The sequence below is a fragment of the Anomalospiza imberbis genome, chromosome Z (genome assembly GCF_031753505.1).
Source record: "Anomalospiza imberbis isolate Cuckoo-Finch-1a 21T00152 chromosome Z, ASM3175350v1, whole genome shotgun sequence".
Taxonomy (NCBI): domain Eukaryota; kingdom Metazoa; phylum Chordata; class Aves; order Passeriformes; family Viduidae; genus Anomalospiza; species Anomalospiza imberbis.
In genome coordinates, this window is record NC_089721.1 from 30,054,882 (window position 1) to 30,075,940 (window position 21,059).

At 39.2% G+C, this 21,059-nt stretch overlaps 2 protein-coding genes across 2 annotated transcripts in view; one reads left to right on the top strand and one right to left on the bottom strand.

Moving 5' to 3' along the window:
- RPS6 (ribosomal protein S6) lies at positions 1 to 4,870 on the top strand. Its single transcript, XM_068176319.1, has 6 exons — positions 1 to 118; positions 866 to 997; positions 1,846 to 2,056; positions 2,432 to 2,578; positions 3,782 to 3,939; positions 4,699 to 4,870. The coding sequence occupies exons 1-6, from the start codon at positions 113 to 115 to the stop codon at positions 4,792 to 4,794; spliced, it is 750 nt and encodes a 249-aa protein (XP_068032420.1). The 5' UTR covers positions 1 to 112; the 3' UTR covers positions 4,795 to 4,870.
- A 4,957-nt stretch (positions 4,871 to 9,827) lies between these two features.
- The window catches only part of DENND4C (DENN domain containing 4C), a 51,036-nt gene continuing 39,804 nt past the window's right edge, over positions 9,828 to 21,059 (bottom strand). The window contains exons 28-32 of the mRNA XM_068176474.1: positions 19,845 to 20,090; positions 18,387 to 18,504; positions 16,628 to 16,781; positions 15,646 to 15,710; positions 9,828 to 14,973 (exon numbers count right to left, since the gene is read on the bottom strand). Coding sequence (XP_068032575.1) covers positions 14,837 to 14,973; positions 15,646 to 15,710; positions 16,628 to 16,781; positions 18,387 to 18,504; positions 19,845 to 20,090 — 720 coding nt within the window. The 3' untranslated portion in view covers positions 9,828 to 14,836. The remainder of the gene's footprint in view (positions 14,974 to 15,645; positions 15,711 to 16,627; positions 16,782 to 18,386; positions 18,505 to 19,844; positions 20,091 to 21,059) is intronic.

Here is a 21,059-nt window from a genome sequence, read left to right on the forward strand (position 1 = left end):
AGCTCCGGTCACGGGGGCGCGGCTGGAATTGCTCTCGCGAGAGCTTCTGAGTGTATGTAAGAAGTGCGGGCGGTGGCGCGGCCTTTCCTCGCGGTGTCGAGACGTGAGCAGGATGAAGGTAAGGTTGCCCCGGGCCGGGGCCGCGCTCGGGCTCCCCCGCCGCAAATGGTCGCGGCGCTGCCTGCAGAGCCGCTGTTGGTGGCCGATGGTCCCTAGCGGTGGGGCTGGAGCGCAGCTGGGGGCCGGATGGGAGTGGATTGCTTGCGGGCCCCATTTCCTCTGTCGGGGCTCTGTGCCGCGGGGTTGCGGAGAACCGGGCTTCCGGAGCAGCCGCTTGGCTCGGAAGGGCTTTTGTGGGTGAGAAGGCTGTGCAGTCGACTGCAGGGCCCCCGGTAGGGACGTGCTGTGTGCTCTGTGCCCGAGGCAGTGGCGGCAGGCGCCCGTGCAGCGCTGCCCTTTGCAGCGACGCTCAGGAAGTACGAGTGACCTCCCGCAGCAGGTGCTGGTTCCTTGCAGTGACTTGCGCGTCTATCTAGTGGCGGCGTGTGCTGTGAAAGGTTTGTAGGAAGAGCAGAGCACAGGTTTCTGCTGCTCGCATTCTGTGATTGGTCTCTGACTGCAGTAAAATCACTTTTGTGTGCGACTGAAGGACAGCCCAGTGCCGCCAAACACAGATCTGCCTGCCTTGGCTCTCCCAAGTGTGGTCGTGACAGGTTTTCCTGGTGAGCATTTGTGTAAGCAGCTGGGGAATTCTAGCTTTGAAATGCCAAGCTCAAACCATCAGGTAAATTCTAATTTTTCGTTAAAATCCTTCATCAGAAGTTTCAACCAGATATTTTTTTGTTTTTGTGTTTTCCTTTGTTAGCTCAACATCTCTTTCCCGGCTACTGGCTGCCAGAAGCTCATTGAAGTAGACGATGAGCGTAAGCTCAGGACGTTTTATGAAAAACGAATGGCCACGGAGGTGCTGGCTGATTCCCTTGGTGAGGAGTGGAAGGTAAGTAGTGCAGAAGAATGTGTAAGGGTTGTATTTTAGGAGCTTAAAATACAAAATTTCTCCAATGTGCACTTGTCACGCTTCTAGTGCTTGTATGGTGTGCGTATAGTGGTCAGGGTGAAAGGTTCTCTTGCTATATAAGTACTGAAATTACTGGTTAGGCTAGTCTCTTTCAGTACTTTAACTCAGTGGGGGGGGGGGGGGTTGTTTTTAAAGCCTTGAGTTTCTTGCTCCCCTTCACAGTAGCTTATTGCTCTTCATTTAAATGCTGTCTCTTGGTATGCAGGACAAGTTAAATCTGCAGTATAAAACTGCTGGTTCAAAATTGACTTTGTTTAAACTGCTACTAATGTATGGGGAAAAATGTGTTTGGCCTGGTGGATAGGCTTGGAATAGTGTTAATATGGACAGTGCAGCTGAATTGGATAAATGTGATCTTTTTTCACAAGTGATCAAACTCTTTTCCTGTGTCACTACTCTAGACACTCCTGTGTTCTGTGCAGATTTCCAGTTTGTCGAGATAACTGGCTTTAATTAAGCTTACAATTGCAGAAAAGCTAGACAATAATGGTAAGAGATTTTGCACTATTACTTTCCAACAAAACTTCAAAGGGATGTGAATCACACTAAATGTAAATTCTGGTATTCGGAGGTAATTTTTACATTTCTTGAGTAAAATTGCTGAACTGTTCCAAAGCTGTTGGTTAAAGTTCTTTGCACTAGCAGTAACAGGTGATTTATGCTAAATCATGGACATGCTGCTCCATTGTTCTGTGCAGTCTCTTCTTGTATCTACTTCCTGAGGAAATGAAGACATGAGTAACTCAGAAGTGTTTCTGTTTTCATAGGGATATGTTGTCCGGATAAGCGGTGGCAATGACAAGCAAGGCTTCCCCATGAAGCAGGGTGTCCTGACTCATGGACGTGTCCGCCTTCTGCTCAGCAAGGGCCATTCCTGCTATCGCCCCAGGAGAACTGGCGAGAGAAAGCGCAAGTCTGTCCGTGGCTGCATTGTTGATGCAAACTTGAGTGTCCTGAACTTGGTCATAGTGAAAAAGGGTAAGAGTCTGAATGACACAGCCAATAAATAGGTACATATAGGCACCTGGAAGGAGCCTGCTCGATAGTGGTTGGTAAGTTGTGTAGAATGGAAATGGCAGTCCCAGTTTCAGAGTGTGAATGCATCTTAGGAGTCCTCTGAGCATTGCATTCTTGTAATGCTAAAACTGGTCACTAAAACACTTATTCTTGCTGCCAGCAATCTGGTCATGTCAAAGTAGCCAAGGGTGGCTAGGGTGGTGCTATTGACAGGTGAACCCCAAAGATTACCTAGCATTACCTTGAATTCTTAAGTATCTTAAACTTACTGTTTTGCGGCTGAACCTGGTGTTCAGTAGTGCAGTAACTGGCATGTTTAAACTTACATTCCCAAAGGTGAAAAAGACATTCCTGGGCTGACTGACACAACTGTGCCCCGTCGTCTTGGTCCCAAGAGGGCCAGCAGGATCCGCAAGCTGTTCAACCTCTCTAAGGAAGATGATGTTCGCCAGTATGTTGTGAGGAAGCCTCTGAACAAAGAGGGTAAGAGCTCCCAATAGTACAGCTTTTTATATAGCAATAGTACAGGGTTTATTAATAGTACAGGGTATATTTATTATAGCAATAGTACAGGGTTTTTTGTAACTACTGCCAAGGTGTCCAGCCTACTGCACTGAACAAAGCACAGTTAATAGTGTGTCTGGGAAGTTGACACTCCCTATATTTAAGCTTTGTCAGCTGTAACTTGTGGAAAAAAAGTAGAGTTTCTTGGTTGCTTCATTTCCTTCACCCCTCTGCCATGTTTTGTCACAGTTTGTTCTTAGATGTTTGATAGAATCTGGAGTAACTTTTACTGCTGTTTCTTAAGAATCACCCAGATGTAGTTGCTGATGAAAGAAAGTTAAATACAAGGTGGAATGTTGTTAAAACTTTTATTGTGTGGGGGGAAGGGCAGTGTAGAAAGAAAATGCTAAGATTTTTTTTCCTCTTGATTATGGCGGGCAGTCTGAATAGAGGTCTTACTGGCAGGGCACTGCTTTCCTTATTACCTCTATTGCGATGTAAGATTTTAATTTGGGGGTTTTTTGCTTTTGACCGGGGCAGAGGATGTGGATATTTAGAAGAATATTATTCAACTTGAGTACTGTGAAAAGTTTGTTGGGGAAAGGAACACATGATAGGAAATGGTTTTCTCAATTAAAATAATATGATCCTGGTGGACATCAGTCTGTGGTGCATGACTGTTAAAGACTGTCAGGATTGCGTAGTAAAATTTTATTTTACAGATGTGTGTGGTAGTTTGTTTAGTTTGCCCATTGTGGACTGTCCATCTGTTTTTTGGGATGAGCAGTGTCAAACCTAAGTAAAATTATAGATGTCTTTTTAATGCTGGAAAAAATGGCTTGTTCTGGAAGCTATATAATGGACTCATTTGTTACTAAAAAATCTAGGTCTATAGAGGAGTTACAAGAGACTGGTTTGCTGAGAAGTTAGAATTCACACTTCATTTCTAATAACAAATCACGAGCATTAAGACAGTATATTGTTAATGCTGCGTCTGGTGATAATTGATAATTTTTCCTGTAAAATCTGTGAAGGTATTGAACTCTGTGGTTCCTGTAATACGTAGTGCACTAAATAATGTAACGGTAAATCAAACTTACTCTGAAGTTGGCTAGATGAGGCCTGTGGCCTCTTGGGAAGGTACTCTGCCACTTTCACTGACTGATCTGTAATGATTTTTAGGCAAGAAGCCCAGAACGAAAGCTCCCAAGATCCAACGACTGGTGACTCCTAGAGTGCTGCAGCATAAGCGCAGGCGTATCGCCCTGAAGAAGCAGCGCACTCAGAAGAACAAGGAAGAAGCTGCAGAGTATGCGAAGCTGTTGGCCAAGAGAATGAAGGTATGTTTGCCATTTCAAGTCAGCTGTATGGAAGATAGCTCCAGAATCAAGGGATTTGGTAAATTGGCCTGTATGCCTACAGCTGCTCTGTACCGGCTCATTTTGAGTATAAGTGTCTAAATATGAGTATAAACATAGCTGATCAGTTGGGGCTTTTGAATATTTCTTCTGTTTCTGTCATAGAGAATAGAAATTAACCAAGCCCACTAATTTGAGAGCCTTTTTTTTGAAGGAAATAAACAGTTACGGCCTCCGAGGATATTTTTTCCATAGCTATTTTAGTTCAAACGGATTCTGGTTTAACTTCAAGATGCCCAAGCATTTAAGTGATTGTGTGGAAAAAGGAGTTTCAGCAGTTGATCTCGATGGAGGATAAGTTGGCAAGGAGGTTTTTGTTAGCATGTGTTTGCCCTTGCTCCTAAAACTGCAGTGACTGCTGAAGCAGTACTGAAAGCAGTACAGTTGGAATACCTGGCACAGTGCTTTCTGAATTTCATTACTTCCAGATAAAAACAGAGAGCTTCACCTTTGGTGTGTTGAAAACTCTACCTCAGTTCCTTAACCAAGTTTTGGATGCATACTGTGCAAAGACATAGGTCTGTGCTGGTTTGGATACTTGGAGAATTGTTCTGAGCTGTAGAAGGGAAATTCTGCGCTATTGACTTCCAGAATTCATTCCTTCAAGTTGCATTTTCCCTAGTTTGTTCCTTGGTAGATGCTTTGAAGATATGTAACATCTCCATACTTCATGTCTTTCAGGAAGCCAAGGAGAAACGCCAGGAGCAGATTGCCAAGAGGCGCCGTCTTTCTTCTTTGAGAGCTTCAACATCCAAGTCTGAATCAAGTCAGAAGTAAAGATGTTATCCACGATACTAAAAAGACATTGTACATTTGATTACCAATAAACTCCTTTGGTGGCAAACTTCCAGTATGAGACTTTGTAGTGCATATTGTTACTGGCAATTTCTTCAACAGGAGTTCAGACTACTGCATTATGTATACCAAAGAAGAACCACAAACCCTGATCTTGAAGCCATTCTCTTAGGAAAATATTGTGTCATTCACTTTGATACTGAGTATAACATAGGTAAAACTTAAAACCTTCAGCTGATTCTTGGCAGAATTAAGTGCAGTTCAGATGCTTACTGGAACTGGTTTCCCAGGAAAGTGGCCACAAACCTGCCAGAGTTCTGGGAATGTCTGGATGATGCTCTTATTCCAAAGCTTTAGTGGTGGTAGTGCTTCAAGGAGCCACGGTGTACTCTCTAATATCCTTTTGGGTTACTGCAAATGTGATTCTGTAGGTATTGCAGCATTCTGCTCTTGAAATTGGTACTGAGATGAGAAGGCACCTTTTAAAGGTTTGACTTGAAAATTTGACTTTGGGATTAGAAACTTCAGTAGCCTTAATGTATTATACACTGAATGAGGGTAATGGGACTTTGACTCAAAAACACTTGTGTTGGATGTTAAAATGGTCTGCAGCTAAATAAGTTGTCTTAGTTCTTATAATAGTAGTTTTGATCCACTTCTGTTTCTGTTGAGATGGATGCTTCTGTTTCTAGTAAATGAAGCTTCATTACAACGTAAGAAGTTGGGAAGGTTTTTATTCCTCTGTGTGTGGGAAGGCTCTTATAAGTTAGGGCCTCATCTGGCTAGAAGCAGATATTTTAAACATCAGATGAAAAATCTAGACTAAAAAATCAAAAGTTGCAGAAGACTATCTACTGCCCGTATGTGAGGGACATGGAGGGATCAAACCTGTGGTCCTTGAACTTAAAGTTTGTATTTATTAGGATAGTGGGATACCAACTCTGACAAGGACAGAATTTGCCATGAAGCACTTGTGTGCAGTGGAACCTTGAACCATGACAGCTACAGCAGTTACCAAGCTTTAAGCCATCTTTCACAGCTTAACAAGGCTTTTTGAAGGACAACTAATCCGAAAAGGTTAAGAGGTAATTGTGGTATCATTTTACAATGTATTTTTTTATGGAGACCATGTTCATTGCATACAGTTTAATAGTGAAGATCCAGAGGCCCTGTTAAACCTGAGCTTCACTAAATAAAAAGGTCCCTTTTTATTCCACAGTAGTCTCTCAGCTGCAAAAATTAATATGGAGAAAATGTAGATAAGAGTAGCACTAAATTCACAATGCTAAGAATTTTACAATCTTCAGAAGGGAAATAACACTGTCTAGCTTCTTAATCCTAGTAATATGTACTTGCAGATGGTTAAGAGGTACTTTGGGTGTACAAGCACTGAGGTGTGTCCTGGACAAGAGCAGGAATGTTGTGAACAGGCTACTACTAAATAGAGTGGTATAGGCTATTCTGTATGACCTGTTCTGCTATGTAGGTTGTGATTGTGTCTTTCTCTGAAGCAGATCAACTAATACCCAGTTGTATGATTGTGTGAGTCCTGGAGTGGAGTCCTGGTTATTTTTATCAAGCTTTGAGGATGTGTGGCCTTGTCAGAGACAGGAAATACATGGCCTTATCACCAGCAGCAAAAAAAATCTTTTCTGCACAGTTCTCACTCACTTGTTTCCTGGAGCTGCCTTAGTAGATCATCTGCTGCTTCCTTCTGCAGTCTTAGGTTTTCAAGTGCAAATTAGACATATCAGGACTTGTAGACTCAAAAGAACAGTCCCGGCTTGAAGGGACCTTGCAAGATCATCTAGTCAGGTCTATGAAAGGTGGTTCTCCTTGCCCTGGTGTCCCCCTCAATTGACATCAGTTTAGTGACACAGCAAAGGTGGTGAGGGTGCTTTTGGTCCCATTGTCCGGATCAATCATGGAGATGTTACAACGTGGAGCCCAGTACAGTACTGATCCCTGGGGGGCCCCACTTGGGACAGGCTGCCAGCCTCAGTAAAACATGTTGATCACCTGTGAGATGACTGCTGCCCATCTCACAGATCACCCCCATCCACTCTATATTTGACATTTGTTTAGGAGGAGGCTATGGGAAACAGCGTCAAATGCTTTGCCTAGGTCCAGCTAAATAATACTGCTCTCTCTTGACATGCTATTTTTCTGTAGCACTTAGCAATTTAGCTCAGCATGATTTGCCTTTGATAAAGTCACACTGAGTTTTCCCAGTCACCTACTTTCACCGTGGCTTTAGGTCATGGATGACTCAAATCCCCAACCCGAAAGAGGCTAATGAAGAAAGAGCATGTTTTCTCTGCCCCTGTGCAGTAGAAACTGCAATAAAACCACAAGGCCAGCAGCTGCAGAAGTCCCTTAGCAGCTTAATGGCAGTTCAAAACCTGTGATGCTAAACACAATGCCATCTGCAAACAGCAGCTTTTCCGTGCGTGTCTCAGCAGTTTTGACAGGATTTCTGCTCTTTAACGGCAGACTTTCTGCAAGTCCGAAGCTTGGCTGCAAACTCAGAGGCACCTTAAGCTTCAGGGCAAGTAATGGACCCTAGTCAGAACCTGACAGGTTGCCATTTCTTCTCTTTGAAACCAAAGGAAACAGAATACACATAACATTGACATACATAATCACTTTTAACCAGCAAGGTCTGAATTTAGACAGCATGACACAGAAAACAAATGAGGAAAAATGCCAAAGGAAAGCATCATGAAGAAACCTAAACAAAAATGTTGGAACATCCCTCTGAACTACTCTCATAACTAGGTGAAGTGAGCCCCTGTTCTTCCTGGCAATTTCTGTATGCCACCCAATTCCATGGAACCACTGAGACTCCTCCAGGATAAACAAGTAATGTGCAAACACCTGCTGAAGCAGGGCAGTGGCTGGACAAGTCTGAGCATTTTTTATGGGCTGTCTCAGGGTCAGGTTGGTGCCCACCAGGAACACGAGGTCTTTCCTGCTCGGCTGCTCTGGCATATGCAATTATTCCTACAGAGAGGCAAGGCCTTTCAGATTACTTATGGGCCCCATCAGCTCTCCAGCCTGGCAAATTGGCTCTTCCTTTTCTTTGTAGACAGTAGAAGCTTGTCTTTACAGAGATAGGAGTAACTATCACTATTAGTAGGGAACTACCACTCAAGGTGGTTCTGAACACATGAAGGATCAGAGCTTCCTTGAGCAAGCACCTTCTGATATTTTACCATCACATTCCCTCAAATTTCCCACGAGATTCTGGCACAGGAAGTAGCAGTTCCCTCATCTCTACAGCTTCAAAATCAAGCCCTGTGTCCATGTTTTTGTGGGGATTCCTCAAATGGAAGCATTTGTTTCTGCACAGCATTCTCCCTCTTTTCTGTCTCCTCCCTCAACAGGCCACATGAAGGGCAGGAAATGCAAAGACAGGGTAACATTCTTAGCAAGCAGCATTATTGAAAAGACAGCAGGGACAAAAGCAGAGGAAAACAAGGAAAGTCAGTGTGATGCTTACAAGATACACAAGTCCAAAAGGCTAACTGTTCCTCAGCTCTCTATCTAAAAATAAGTCTGGAAATATGGGTTTATTATGAATCTTCTCCACAAGATATCAGTCTGTGCTATGCACATCAGTCTCATCAGCCAAGAAAGGTCTTTAGGGTCTCGTATTCTTATTATTACTGTCAGATTAATGAACTGACTACCGTACATGAGGGGGTTTGAAAGATACTCAGTTGTGAAGTAAAAAAACCCTGGAAACTGCAACCCCTCAAAAAAAACCTCTGGAAACTGCAACTATGTAACTATGTAACCTGCAACTGCAGTTGCAACTGTAACCTGCAACTACCTTATGAGTCAAGAGGTCCACCAATGTTTTGACAAGCTAGGATGCATCAGGTGAAAGCATCACTCTGTGATTGCATTACAAAGCCACGGAAAACCAGAACTCCTGGGAAATGGTCTCCCAGGTAAAGTCACAAACATGCTGCAGAGAGCACCAGCTATCCTCAGGAAGCCAGGGGCCATGCTTTTCTTATAAACAAGAGCTTTACAGATTCTGTCACACTGAGCCTGTTTTTTATCTGTTCTTGCCTCTACTGATGCCCAGTACTTGCTGAAGCGCGGCATCTCCTGGTGTTTTCCCGGTCCCCGGGCAGCTCCGGCACCTAGAGCGGTACCACCTCTCTCCAGGACCCGGGATCACCGCATGTTTCCGGACTCGGCTCCGTGCTGCTGCCGGGGCGGGGTTGGCCGCGGATTCTTTCCACCGCGAGCAAGAGACACCAGTAAAGAGTGAAGGAACGTCCAGATTCCCCACGCGTGGAAGACCGAAAGTCCTTTACTGCCGCGAGGAGCTGCGCTGAGGCGCCGTGACCCGCTCCCAGCTGTCGCGTGAGGAAAACGGCCGCGAGCACTCCGAGGCACAGGATTATATCGGGGGGCAGGGTGAGGAGAGCAGGGGCCCTCCCCCACAATGGGGACAGGCGCTGTGGCGATGACGTGGACCACGGCACCCAACGGGGACGCGACTGGGGTAGACCCCGGGCTCTAGGACGGATGGGATTGGGAGATTCAAGTGACGGGTACCGAACCCTCCGGGCAGGATGAGGGGTGGTCACAGGAGTGACAGTGGAAGCTCCAATAGTCAGGGACCTGGAGCGAACAGCTGCGGGGGTGGGGGGTGGGGGGGAACAGACAGAGGGGTGCGCGGGGGTACACAGAACACGGCTAGCTAACAGATCAGAATCCCTAACCTAAACCCTAAACCGAGATGCAACACTGAAGGTACCAAAGAGCCATCCACACTCTCTAGAAGCCACATCTCCACAAGTGAGTCCCAATTTTATTTCCCTCTCCCCCTGCCTCTGCTCTTTCTCATCATTCAGAAGCCACTGAGGTACTGTGAAATAATTACCCAAAAAGACAGTTAAAAGTCTCTTGCCAAACTATAGGCTGAATTTGCACTTAAAATTAAATTCTGTCAGTCATTTATATTCCAGTGGTGAAAAAAGCTGAACAATAGCACATTTTTACACAGGATGCATATATATTTTATTTTGGGAACAAGATTAAAAATTGTTTCTTAGTCTAGAATATCTATACAGAATTCAGGATATAGAGTGCCCTTTTAAACTCAATTTTTTTGGTCAAATGTACAAAAATATTACAGAGAAACAATTGTTAATCAAAGCACAGTAAATGGATGCCATTTTTCAACAGTTCAAAACAGTCTCTAAACCAGTGCAAATTTTATTGCCTTAAGCTTCCCAGCTCACTTAATAGATTCATAATTTATTCACACTACATCATTTCATCCTTGTTACAATATAGTTTATTTTAAGCTCCTAATAGGAGTTTAATGTGCTTCTAAACAACAGCAAACAATCCCTTTTATTTGCACCATTGGTTGATGCAGAACAAATAAAAGAACAAATAAAAACAGCATCCAAACCTCTCATGTATGCATCACAATATACAGCACAGGAGACTACAGAACTAGAATCCAATTCAACCATTCAGTTTCAACTCTTACAAGTTAAATGGGTGTTTGTTTTTAAAAAGATACATAATGAAAAGTGGATATACAGAACGCATTTTAAGATTTTTATTAGTTGAAAGAAAAAACCCTTTTTTTTTGAAAATACACAGTTATGTGAATAAGATTACCTGCTTACTGTCAATAAAATAGGAGTTATCTGCATTGAAATAATTATTGAATTAAGAGTTTTAAAAAGAAAAAACTACTGAGTGGATTCTTCAGTTCCTTACATTTTAACAATTTGTTTTAAAAATATAATTTCTATTATCTAATTTAATATACATTTTGTAAATATCCCCTATGTTGCAGTTATTCAAGGAAAGGAGTAAACTCAATGAAAGGTATATTCTTTTAGCTGCAGCAATACAAAAAGCCATTAATTCACAGTCAAAATAGATTACTCATTCACAAGTGCAATGTAGCTTGAGCTTAACCAATGTGAAATTCCACCAGGAACAAGACTGAGTTACTTGCAAAATTGATTTAGTTTGAGACACATATAGTAAATAAAATATTTTCCATTACAATTGCATTGTCTAAACTTAAGTTACATAAAAATTGAAGACAGGATATGATTATAAGTAACATACAGATGCTTCTAGTAACATGTAAAAGCTCGTACCAATTACTGTGCCAACACTGCAGCTACATCAGTCTCCTAGGCCTAAAAGGTTCTCAAAGTTATCAGGTTTTGGTGATGTGCCGGAATATAATTAATAAAGAAAAGCTTAGTATCGTGCTTTGATACGAAAGTAAATTTTCTCAGGAGGTTAGTAGTCAAACCAATCGGTGGTCAGGTTTGGATATTGGCACCTGGAGTGACCACTGAAGGTATGGACACACCTCTGAGAACACAGCGGGTTAAAAGCAAGAACTCACAGGGTAATCCTCTCTTTGGTTCCGGTCAGGGTGCAGTGCAGACCTCCCCTGCCCAGCCAAGGGCTGGGCACGGCAGGAGAAGCCATGAGGCCTGAGAGAGGTAGGCCGGGGTGAAGGGATTGGAACGGAAGGGTAAGGAGAAACAGAAATTCCTTTGTGTCCCCCCCCACAAACGGGAAAGAGACAGAGAGTCTAGTGTGACACTTTGTAACTTTAAAATCCTGATTTTAAACATTTAAGGCCTCATTTGTTGTTTTAATTCCACAAAAAAAAAAAAAAAAAAAAACAGCTCTTCTCATGTGAGCACACAAGCTGTATATGTAACTGATTTATAGCTGGGTGAAAGGTGCAAGCAAGATAGTATCTTAACATAACTGGCTGAAGTTCAACATCCTTATGGAAACAATTCAAGGAAGCTTCTCTTTGATAATTGTTCTTCCAATACAAATTTTCTAAGTTCTTGGGTGTACCTGAAATTCATTGTTTGCATCCACTTCTGTTTCACATTGCTCTACACCTTCATTTTGTGCCCACATGGCATGTTTTGAAGTTAATGCTGATCTGCAAATGTTTTTTTCAGGTGTATGTGGGAGTTACAAAATATACACAAAAGAATAATCTCCTGAACACTGTTGAGATACTAGAAAGAGTATGTGGAGGCAAGAGTTTCACAAGTGAGCAAAATGCTACTTCTTCTGTTTATATTGACAGAAAAACAGAACCAAAATCTAGCTTATCCTCATCCCTCCTTCAGAACACTTTGCTCAGATCAGTAATGTATTATGGATTCAGAGAAATTTGGATCCCTAGGAGTTGGGTGTCAAACAAGTTAGAAGCATTTGTACGTTACTAAGTTATCCCCATGTAGCCCAAGAAGTTCACCCTGTCAACTAAATTGCAGAAGTGTGCTGTTAGTGCCTAAGTCTCAGAAGAACAAAAGTGTTTGCAATGCACTCAAAAAAACTTTCGAAACTTTTCCCTGGTTATTTTTGGCCAGATTTTGTGAAACTATTACTTTTCCCCTCAAAAAAACATCTGAGATAAAACAAATTGTTTTCAGAGATCTTCCTTTTCATCTGAGCTATGGATTACATTTAAAAATCAACTGATTAGTTTGCTACTCTAAAACTTAAGCATTAAGAACTCCCCATAAAAAGGAGAAGGTCTTTCTTTTTTATTCTATGTTAAAGAATCAATTCCAACATGCAGATTCAAGATTTCAAGTAGCTACATGCAGGACTTCTACCACTCCGAAATTCCAAAATCCAGGTGCCTACACCAGGAATAGCATTTGTAGTGTACAAAAATGCCAATATGCAAAAGCAAATCATAGCAAGTCCAATACTGCAGCAGTCCTTTTCTCCTCTGGCTCTACTTTTGTTGGGTTTTTTTTGTTTGGTTAGTGTATATAGCTGAGAAAGGTTTAACAATTTACACTAGATGTTGTGACATAATCTGCTTTGCTCTCTTTACAACACTATTCCCTTAATAATCTATATTTTCAGCAACAGATGAGAAAGTTGTTTGTAAATGAAGATGATGTGTTCATGGAAACTAGTTCATAATAATATTATTTACTATGCTTTAAAACTGTTTGGATGTTATGTATCTAAAACAGCACTCACTAGACAGACTTTCCTTGCCATTTAATGAGCTGGGAGAATTTAAGACTAACTAAAACTTGATTCCCTGCAAGTTGCATCACATAATCAGATGGTTTGTCCATTTAATACTCGAAAATAATGGTTTTTGTGTAGCTGTCTGTTGAAAAATAATATACAGAATTACACAGAAAAATCTGCTGGCTTTGATTTGTAGAAATATTGTTTGGACCAATGCTTTAGATAGACTTCAATTCAGAAGGATGGAACCATGTCAGTTATGTAACTGGAGAAGAGAAGAAAAGATGAAGAATCAAGGACTGTTCTTTAATTGTGATGTAGATCAGATATCAGCAAGCAACTGTGCATAAACCCTACGAATAAAGAATAATAATAAAAAAATGATGGTGTGGTTTCTTGCTTTTAGTTGTTGAGAAAGCACAACAGTTCTATCAGGAGAGAATCTGTCCAGGTAATATCCCCATATTAACTTAGGATCAGCACTTTTAGACAAAATACAAGGTGTCAGTATATGATGCAAATATATTTTGTCATATATAGTGCAACTCCCTTGTTGGTTTTATTTTTTCATGTAAAAAAATGTTCCAGACAGATCTTCATCCCTCATCATTTTGAAGAATGAAAAGTTTTAAAAGTAGTATCAAGTAAATACATTCATATCCAGATGCAATTAATATTTTAAGCTATGCTCCCTTTACATGCTACAAATATCTTCTTTTTCTCTATTAATTATTCCATTGTAAAAGCCATACCACTAACTTTCAGCAAAAACCTGGAATAAATCTTATCATTTTCTTCAAGTAACAGAAATACTTAAACTGTTGACCAGTATCCAGGCTCTCCTTGCCAAGACTATGACTACTGTAGTCAATTTAATACATGAGGTGAGGAAGTGTCTTATCTACTAGAAGCAATACAAAAGATGGATACATCTTTTCAGATCATACACATAAGCCCTTCATTTCTGCTAATATACACCTTGAATACCACATTTATAAATACATCTTAATTGAAATAATGAATCTGGACTATCAGTGCAAAATAATTAACCCACAGGCTAGTATAAAACCAAGGGAGAGGGTGATAAAGAATTTGAGGAGGACACCTCTTAAACACACATGCAAATAGTGTAAAGCATAACTTTTTTTTCAGGCAGTATATGTTGAAATTCTTGTGTGTATTCTAATACCATTTGAGCTTCCTACATAATTTTTAGAAAGCCATTTAGAAAGCCATTTCTGAGCTGCTTTGTGTAGAAGCTTATCCTTCTTTGGAAAAAGCAGCCAGTATGTTTACAGAACCTTATAATTTATCAGATAGAGAATACAGGAAAGTTGAGTGTAAGTCTCTGTTTTCTCACAGCTGTAGAAACACATTTTGAAAAGGTCAGCAAAGGTAATTCATAATACTGACTGGGACAAGAGTCAGGAGAAGGGCAGAAATTTAATGTACTGTCTGATGAAATTTAATGTACTATCTGATGAAAGCAACTGCACTGCAGCTTCCAGTCCAAGGTTTCAAATATTTACGTTCATACAACCATACCATACACTAATAAAATGACCCCTCTCTAGGTAAAGGTAATTTTAAAGAAGCATTGAAGAATCTGAGCACTGGAAAAGTACTGAATTGAAATACACCAATATTGGTGGCCCTTAAGAAAGTCATCAACTAAAGACTGCTGTTTTGTCATCAGCTTTTTGAACAACTTGATATTGTGGTGGAAAATTTTGAGGAAATTCAAGAATATATATAGGGGAAAAGCAGGTCAACCACTGAAACAAACTCTTAATTTTAAAACATTTTGACAAACTTTACAATGTGCCTATGAGATGAATGAGAAGAATATATGTTGCAGTTCAAAAAAACTGCAACAAATTGCTCAATTGCTCAATTAACACCTTTTGAGACTCAAAAGTGTATATGTCACCATGCTCTTGGGTTTGTTCAGCTCTGCTTTTGTCTCTCCGAAATTTGGTGTGTGTCTTCCTTGTTTTTATATTAAAGGTGCTCCAAAGCATTTCCTGCAACACTCAACCCTGCTGCTTGGTGGAACATCTATTCTCTGCATCTTTTCAAGAATTTCCGTTGGTAGTTTTTCAAGTGCAAGTCTGTATTCACTATCAAAGACCTCTGAAATAGAAAAAGCACAGTTGAGGCTATTTAAGAAACACTGTACAATGCACACCACTCTTCCTATAAAATGCTTTTGGTGATTTTTATATAGTAACAAAATTATCTTCATTAACTATATGCTGATTTTTTTTCCAAAATGCACCTTCTCAGAGGACTTGAAAAGCATCCCCATAAGATGGTGTGGCACCACAACACATGATAGTGGATGCCCATTGCTTCTTTCACATTTCCATTTGCCCATTCCCAGCGTAGTCCCCCTATCATATTCTATAAAGGAGTCACTTCGATTGTGTAGTACCAAATAGAAGACAGGATAGAAGAGACCAGTAGAGGGTGGGAAATCAGGCGTTCAGATAACATAGGTCTGATATGTACTTTGGAGAAAGATGGACAAGACTGGAAACAAGCTTTCAGACATGAACAATTAGAATTTCAAGCTCTTCAAATACTCTTTGTTTAAAATAACTCATTACTGGTTTCAAACAAAGTCAAAATTAATGGTCTATCTGAATTATATTTACATAAAAGCAACACCTAAAGACTGACAGTGCAGTAATTTTCTAATTTTTGCAGTAAAACACAACTGAATCTTAGAAACAGATTTTATACACTAGCTTTCATGTAAAATATCCACAGGGACTACGCATTTCACAGTATTTTTTTACTTACCAATGTCAATGTTTTCTCTTCCAAGAGACACCAGAGACAGGAAAAGAATTTCCCTGTAAAAACTCCTAGGGGAATATTTTGAAAGGTGAGTTAATGAAAGCATCAACTATCCTGTTTCCAAAGTTAATATTGAAGACTTCCATTACGTAGTTTCTACAACTGTTCTGTTAACCTTGCATGTGAAAAAAGTGACCAATCTACATGGCTACTAGTTTAAGGTTTTTTAATGCCTGAATACTTTTACTTGATGCAGAAAGCCTGATTATTGCCAAATCCTGGTAGTTACATTTTCTATGAAAAATTCCTCTGCCATAGAAATGACTAAAAACCAAGAAATATTAAATTAATGACCACGTTTTTATTTATTATTAATTAATTCCTGCCTGATCATGAAGTAATGCGTAGGTATTTCTTTCTTTCCGATCACCCATACTTTTGTTTTTTGTTTCAGAATGTCATGGTCAATCTCAGAAATATGTATCATTAAATAATCAGATATTATTTTTTCCCCTTGTGGAAGTCATGAAGATGCTTCTCTAGGCAGAGTAGTTTCTGTTTCTTTTTAGTAACTACAAAACACAGAAATAAAGATGACTTAGCATGACAAACTACAAACACATCTTGTATCTGCTGTACTTTACTTCAGAGTCTGTGCTTTCGTACAAAGCCTTCCTTGAACTGCAGTGCAGGTTACAAAATACAAGAATTATTTACACATCTAAGGAGAATATTCCACATACTGCAACAGGACACTTGTATTTATCAATCTGCTAGATCTGGAGCAACATCAAAATCTGTGCAATAAATACCTGCATTTTTATTATTCATTGTAAAATGTCCATTTTTATTAAAGAATCACATTAATCCATTTGATCTGGATGAACTATGCAATTATGCAATGAAATTATCACTATGAAACATACACACTCTGATCTTATTTAATTTTTAGTGGGGAGAAACTAAGAAGAGATTATGCCTTTACCTCTGTCGTTTCACATCTGGCTTAACTTTCTGTAGGAGGAGGTTGATTGGCTTCATGACATCATTGTGTTGAATACTTAGTTTGATGTTCTCTAACAAAGTGTTTGTTGCCTGCTGATCTTCTGCCAGTGTGGAGGGTTTTTTTTCAGAAGAATCTGGGAAGTGGAACCGTACAGACTATTACAGCAGTAAAGATTTTTTTTCACTTTAATAAGCAGAAGTATTTCTAGAAGTGAGATACACATAGAGAACCTCTACTCAATCTAGAGAAATTTGTTATAATGGAAGGACCTTGTCTGCTTATAGTCTTCACTCAAAAGTAATTTTACCCAGAAGTTACAGGATGCACCAAGTGCATGACAGAGAAATACACGAGACTGAAGAGTACCCAGCATCAGATGTTGCCTGAGATGGTTGGTTAGCTCAGTTTTATTGCTGTACTTAAAAATTAGGTTCACGGCAAGAAGATCATTGTTACATGAAGAAAAAGAAATAAAACAGAAGTGTCACTTTTCTTATCAAAACCCTTCTTAAAAGCCACCTACAATTAACTGATAACTTTGGGATACATATTGAAATAGATAATGCAAAGCTGAATCAAACAGGAAAGAAAATGACCAAGACATTTACTATCATGATTTGTCACTTAAAATGCCATGCTCAGAATAACACTGAACTATTATTTTCTGGAAGCCAGTAACTCATGAGGGAATAGTAAATCCATGTACTGGCAAAGAAGTTTACAGATTCGGCAGTGAATACATCGTGTGTAAATGAATTGCAGACCAAGCCTAGTAATCTTCACCACATCGACATGATGTTTTCATCAAATTGACATATATGATGCTTCACAAATGTAATTTTGTGTTTTCAGAATATTTTCTGACACTGCTGTATGGTCTGTCTATTTTTCTTCCACATCAAAAACAGGCCCTTTGTTCCTTTGTTTACACAAATGTATATATATTTATGCATCATCCTTCATGGCTGGATGATTTGGGGATGCTTTTCATCTACTGTGGTTACATCAATATGCTTTGTAGAATCTTAGGGAAATAACATACGTTGTTCTGTGCTCTTGACTGTAATTTTCTGATCAGCCTCTTTATTTTAATGACATTTTTCAACAAGCACCTTTTAATTCTTTAGAACCAAAATTAGCATATGACATAGTTTTTAGCATTGTTTTTAAAAGTTAAAACATGGATTTAGAAGACTAGGTTAAATAAATTTTTCTGATGATCAGAAGTAAGGAAATCCTTAAGTTCTTATAACCAGTCTGCCTGTTCTTATAGTAGACAAGGCTTTCTTTGATCTTACTTTTTGACAGTCAAGAGAGGTGCCAAATGTACCTATTAAAAGGGACTGGTGATGTTTCATTCATTTACAGAAGTAAAAGATACTTTTTTGTAACACAGCCTTCTTGTACATGCCTGCATAGCTATTACCAGATAATGCAGTGAAACTGAAGTGAAACTTAATGCATTCAAATCAAGCGAGGGTTGTTTAGCACCACACCTGGAGCAATCAGCAATTCCTCCTATCTTATAAGTGTATGACGTGTGATGAGCAGATCAAACTTATTTTCACAACTAATTTGATACTCAGACTATGTGAAGTACCTAAGGGATTGCAGATGCTTCAGATACTAAAAAAATACTGCAAATTGATGGGCTGTGTACACTTCAGCCACTATAAACCAACGGTCTCTTTCCATAGTCTCTTTTCCCTCTGTTTTCTGTAGCATTTGTTTTACTTACTAAGATTTCTCCAAGATATATATAGGGGCTCCCCCGGCTCCTGGTGAAGGTTGATATTGTCCCATAGAAGATGGATGTATACTAGCTTGCTATCTTGAGCAAGAGATGTCAAAGGAAGCTAAAACACATGAGGAAAGGGAATACATTTTAAAAACACCAGTACAGTGTTACATTATTTAACACTCCTGCCCTTCTACTATTTTTGCGAACAAAGAAGGTTAACTTTATTTAACTTGAATCTAACAAACAGGAGCAGATGTTATCCTCTACAGTAAACTGCACTCAACCAGAGCAGTCACAAATACTGCAGCATTTAATTATCTTTTATAGTTTATCCTAATGTATGAAGAGCATCTAGTTTACTACATGCATCTGAAGAAAATATTTTTGAGTATGTATCTGGAAATATCTTTTGTGCACCAGACGCAGTTCTTGATCTGTACTACTAATCATACCATATTGCAATATTTTCTGACCTGATGAACTTTTTGGTATGCACGTCTATGTACTGGCCTTTCCAAAAAGTAGAAAGAATCTTCATATGTATACAAATATGAACTATTTATTTCCATTAAAAAAATATGGTGGTCAAAACAACAGTCATGTAATTATTTTATAAAATTAAGTGCCTCTGGAATCACTAATACAATAAGAATTACCAGGCAAGAAAAACTTATCACTTAGTGTGTCTATTTAAATAATAATTACATGATATTATGTCCCATCTTGCTGTTTTCTGTTAATGCATTGTGGTTTTCCAAGATGCTTTAGATTTCATTAGTATTGTCTTCAACTTCATTTCTTGGAAAATTTTTCTCAGTTCTAGGTGGGTGTTTTTTTGAAAACTGAGGGAAAGAATTTAAAGTTGAAGTGTGTACAAACTGATAGGAAAATACTAATTTTTTGGCACGTATCAGGTACAAATACATATTTAATTTCAATTTGTAACTACACATAAAAATGATATAGGTTTCAATCTACTCCTTTAAATTAGAAAGGCAATATACTCAAAAGATAGATCTGTTCTACATTCTTTTGTTCTAGTCATGTAGTAACAAAACTCGGTGGAATTTGAATAGAAAAACCTATTCTTGGAAGAGAAAAAAAAATACTGTAATTTTAAAGATTATAAACTCAACTGTGTAACTCACTCTGTGTATTGCAATATATTAGAGTTTTTGAGTTCTTCGCAGACACATCTTGTTTCCTATTCTTCAATGAATCTTACTCTCTGGCTTTTCAGTACAGACCACCTTGACTAGAATTTGAAGACTGTTTTCACATATCTCCCTTCAAGAATCCTTGTGGGAAACAAATCTATCCACTTGTATGATAAAAACCCAAGAACTTATATTCAGCTGTTCAGGAATTATTTACCCAGTTGTTTTGAACCAAGCCCTCCAGCTTTTTTATTACTCACTGTAATACCTGCCAATCTAACGTGAGGATGCCATTTACCTGCACTCCCTCATTGCAGTGTTCAGATGTCAGAATGAGTCCAGGTAAGTTGCTGGGCAGATCCAACCGCTGGAAATACCAGACTAGGTTCCAGAAGATTATGGGGTGTTGATTGATGAATTTGGATGTATGAATTACTTGCTCTCCCTCATTTTCCAAGAGTGATTCAAGCTCCTTATGCAGTACCAAAGGGCTCAAGTAGGGTACAGATACAGGGGCAGGGTTCCGTTGTTTTATTAAAGGATCCTAAAAATAGAACATGCACAAAAAAAAAAATTGTTTTGTTTTTTTTGTTTCATTTTTTTGGGGTGGTTTTTTGTTTGTTTGTTTGTTGTGGGGTTTTTTTTGTTTGTTTTTGCTTTTGAGTTTCTTTTTTACTAAATCAAAGAAGATTTTTCTCCCAGAAATACTTTTCAGGATTACTTGCCCCAGAAACCTCCATTGCAGAGTTTCTTTTGACACTTGAAAGAAGCTCTGGAACTATTGAGCACACAATAACATTAACAGCATCACCAGTTTTGACTGTTAGGGATTTCTTAATTTTAAGGCTCAATCACCTAGGCTTTCTCTATTATGTGAACAAGAAAAAAAATGCTAATTGGTTAGAACTTGTTTCTGATTGTGCAGTTTTAAGCTATCTGAGCTAGTAACCAGTACAAAGCCTGCAGCAATGGAAAGTGAAAAGAAATGTCAGTAATAAAATAAATGAGCTGTGGAACTGAATCATGGCTTCACATGTTAAGGCAGCCTCTGGAAAATAACAAGTACCAAGAGAGAGGAGAAACTTTTTTTCACAAGAAAGGTAAGAGTCTCGATACTGCCTCTCCCCTTCTCCCATCCACTCCACAGGTAAGCATAACAGAATATAGAGTAGGAATATAAGTAAATGCACAGAAACTGAACAAACTTTCAATCTTCCAATGCGCTGCACTATTGTGTTTAGTCAGCTGTTGGTATTTCTTTACTAATGAACTTCCAGTTTTAGAAAGACAAAGACTAGCTTCATTCTGTTAGAGAGAACATTTCAAATCAAGTAGAACTGTTAATTTGACAAAGTATTGGAAAAACAATTTTAGATTGACTGAAATAAGATTTTTTTTCAGTTGTAAGAAGGTGAAAATATGCTTGGCCATTCCCATTCCGCAAATGGACAGGAATGCTACTAGTAGAGTATTATTAAATTCATTGTCTTCAATATTTTTCTCTCAATTGAAT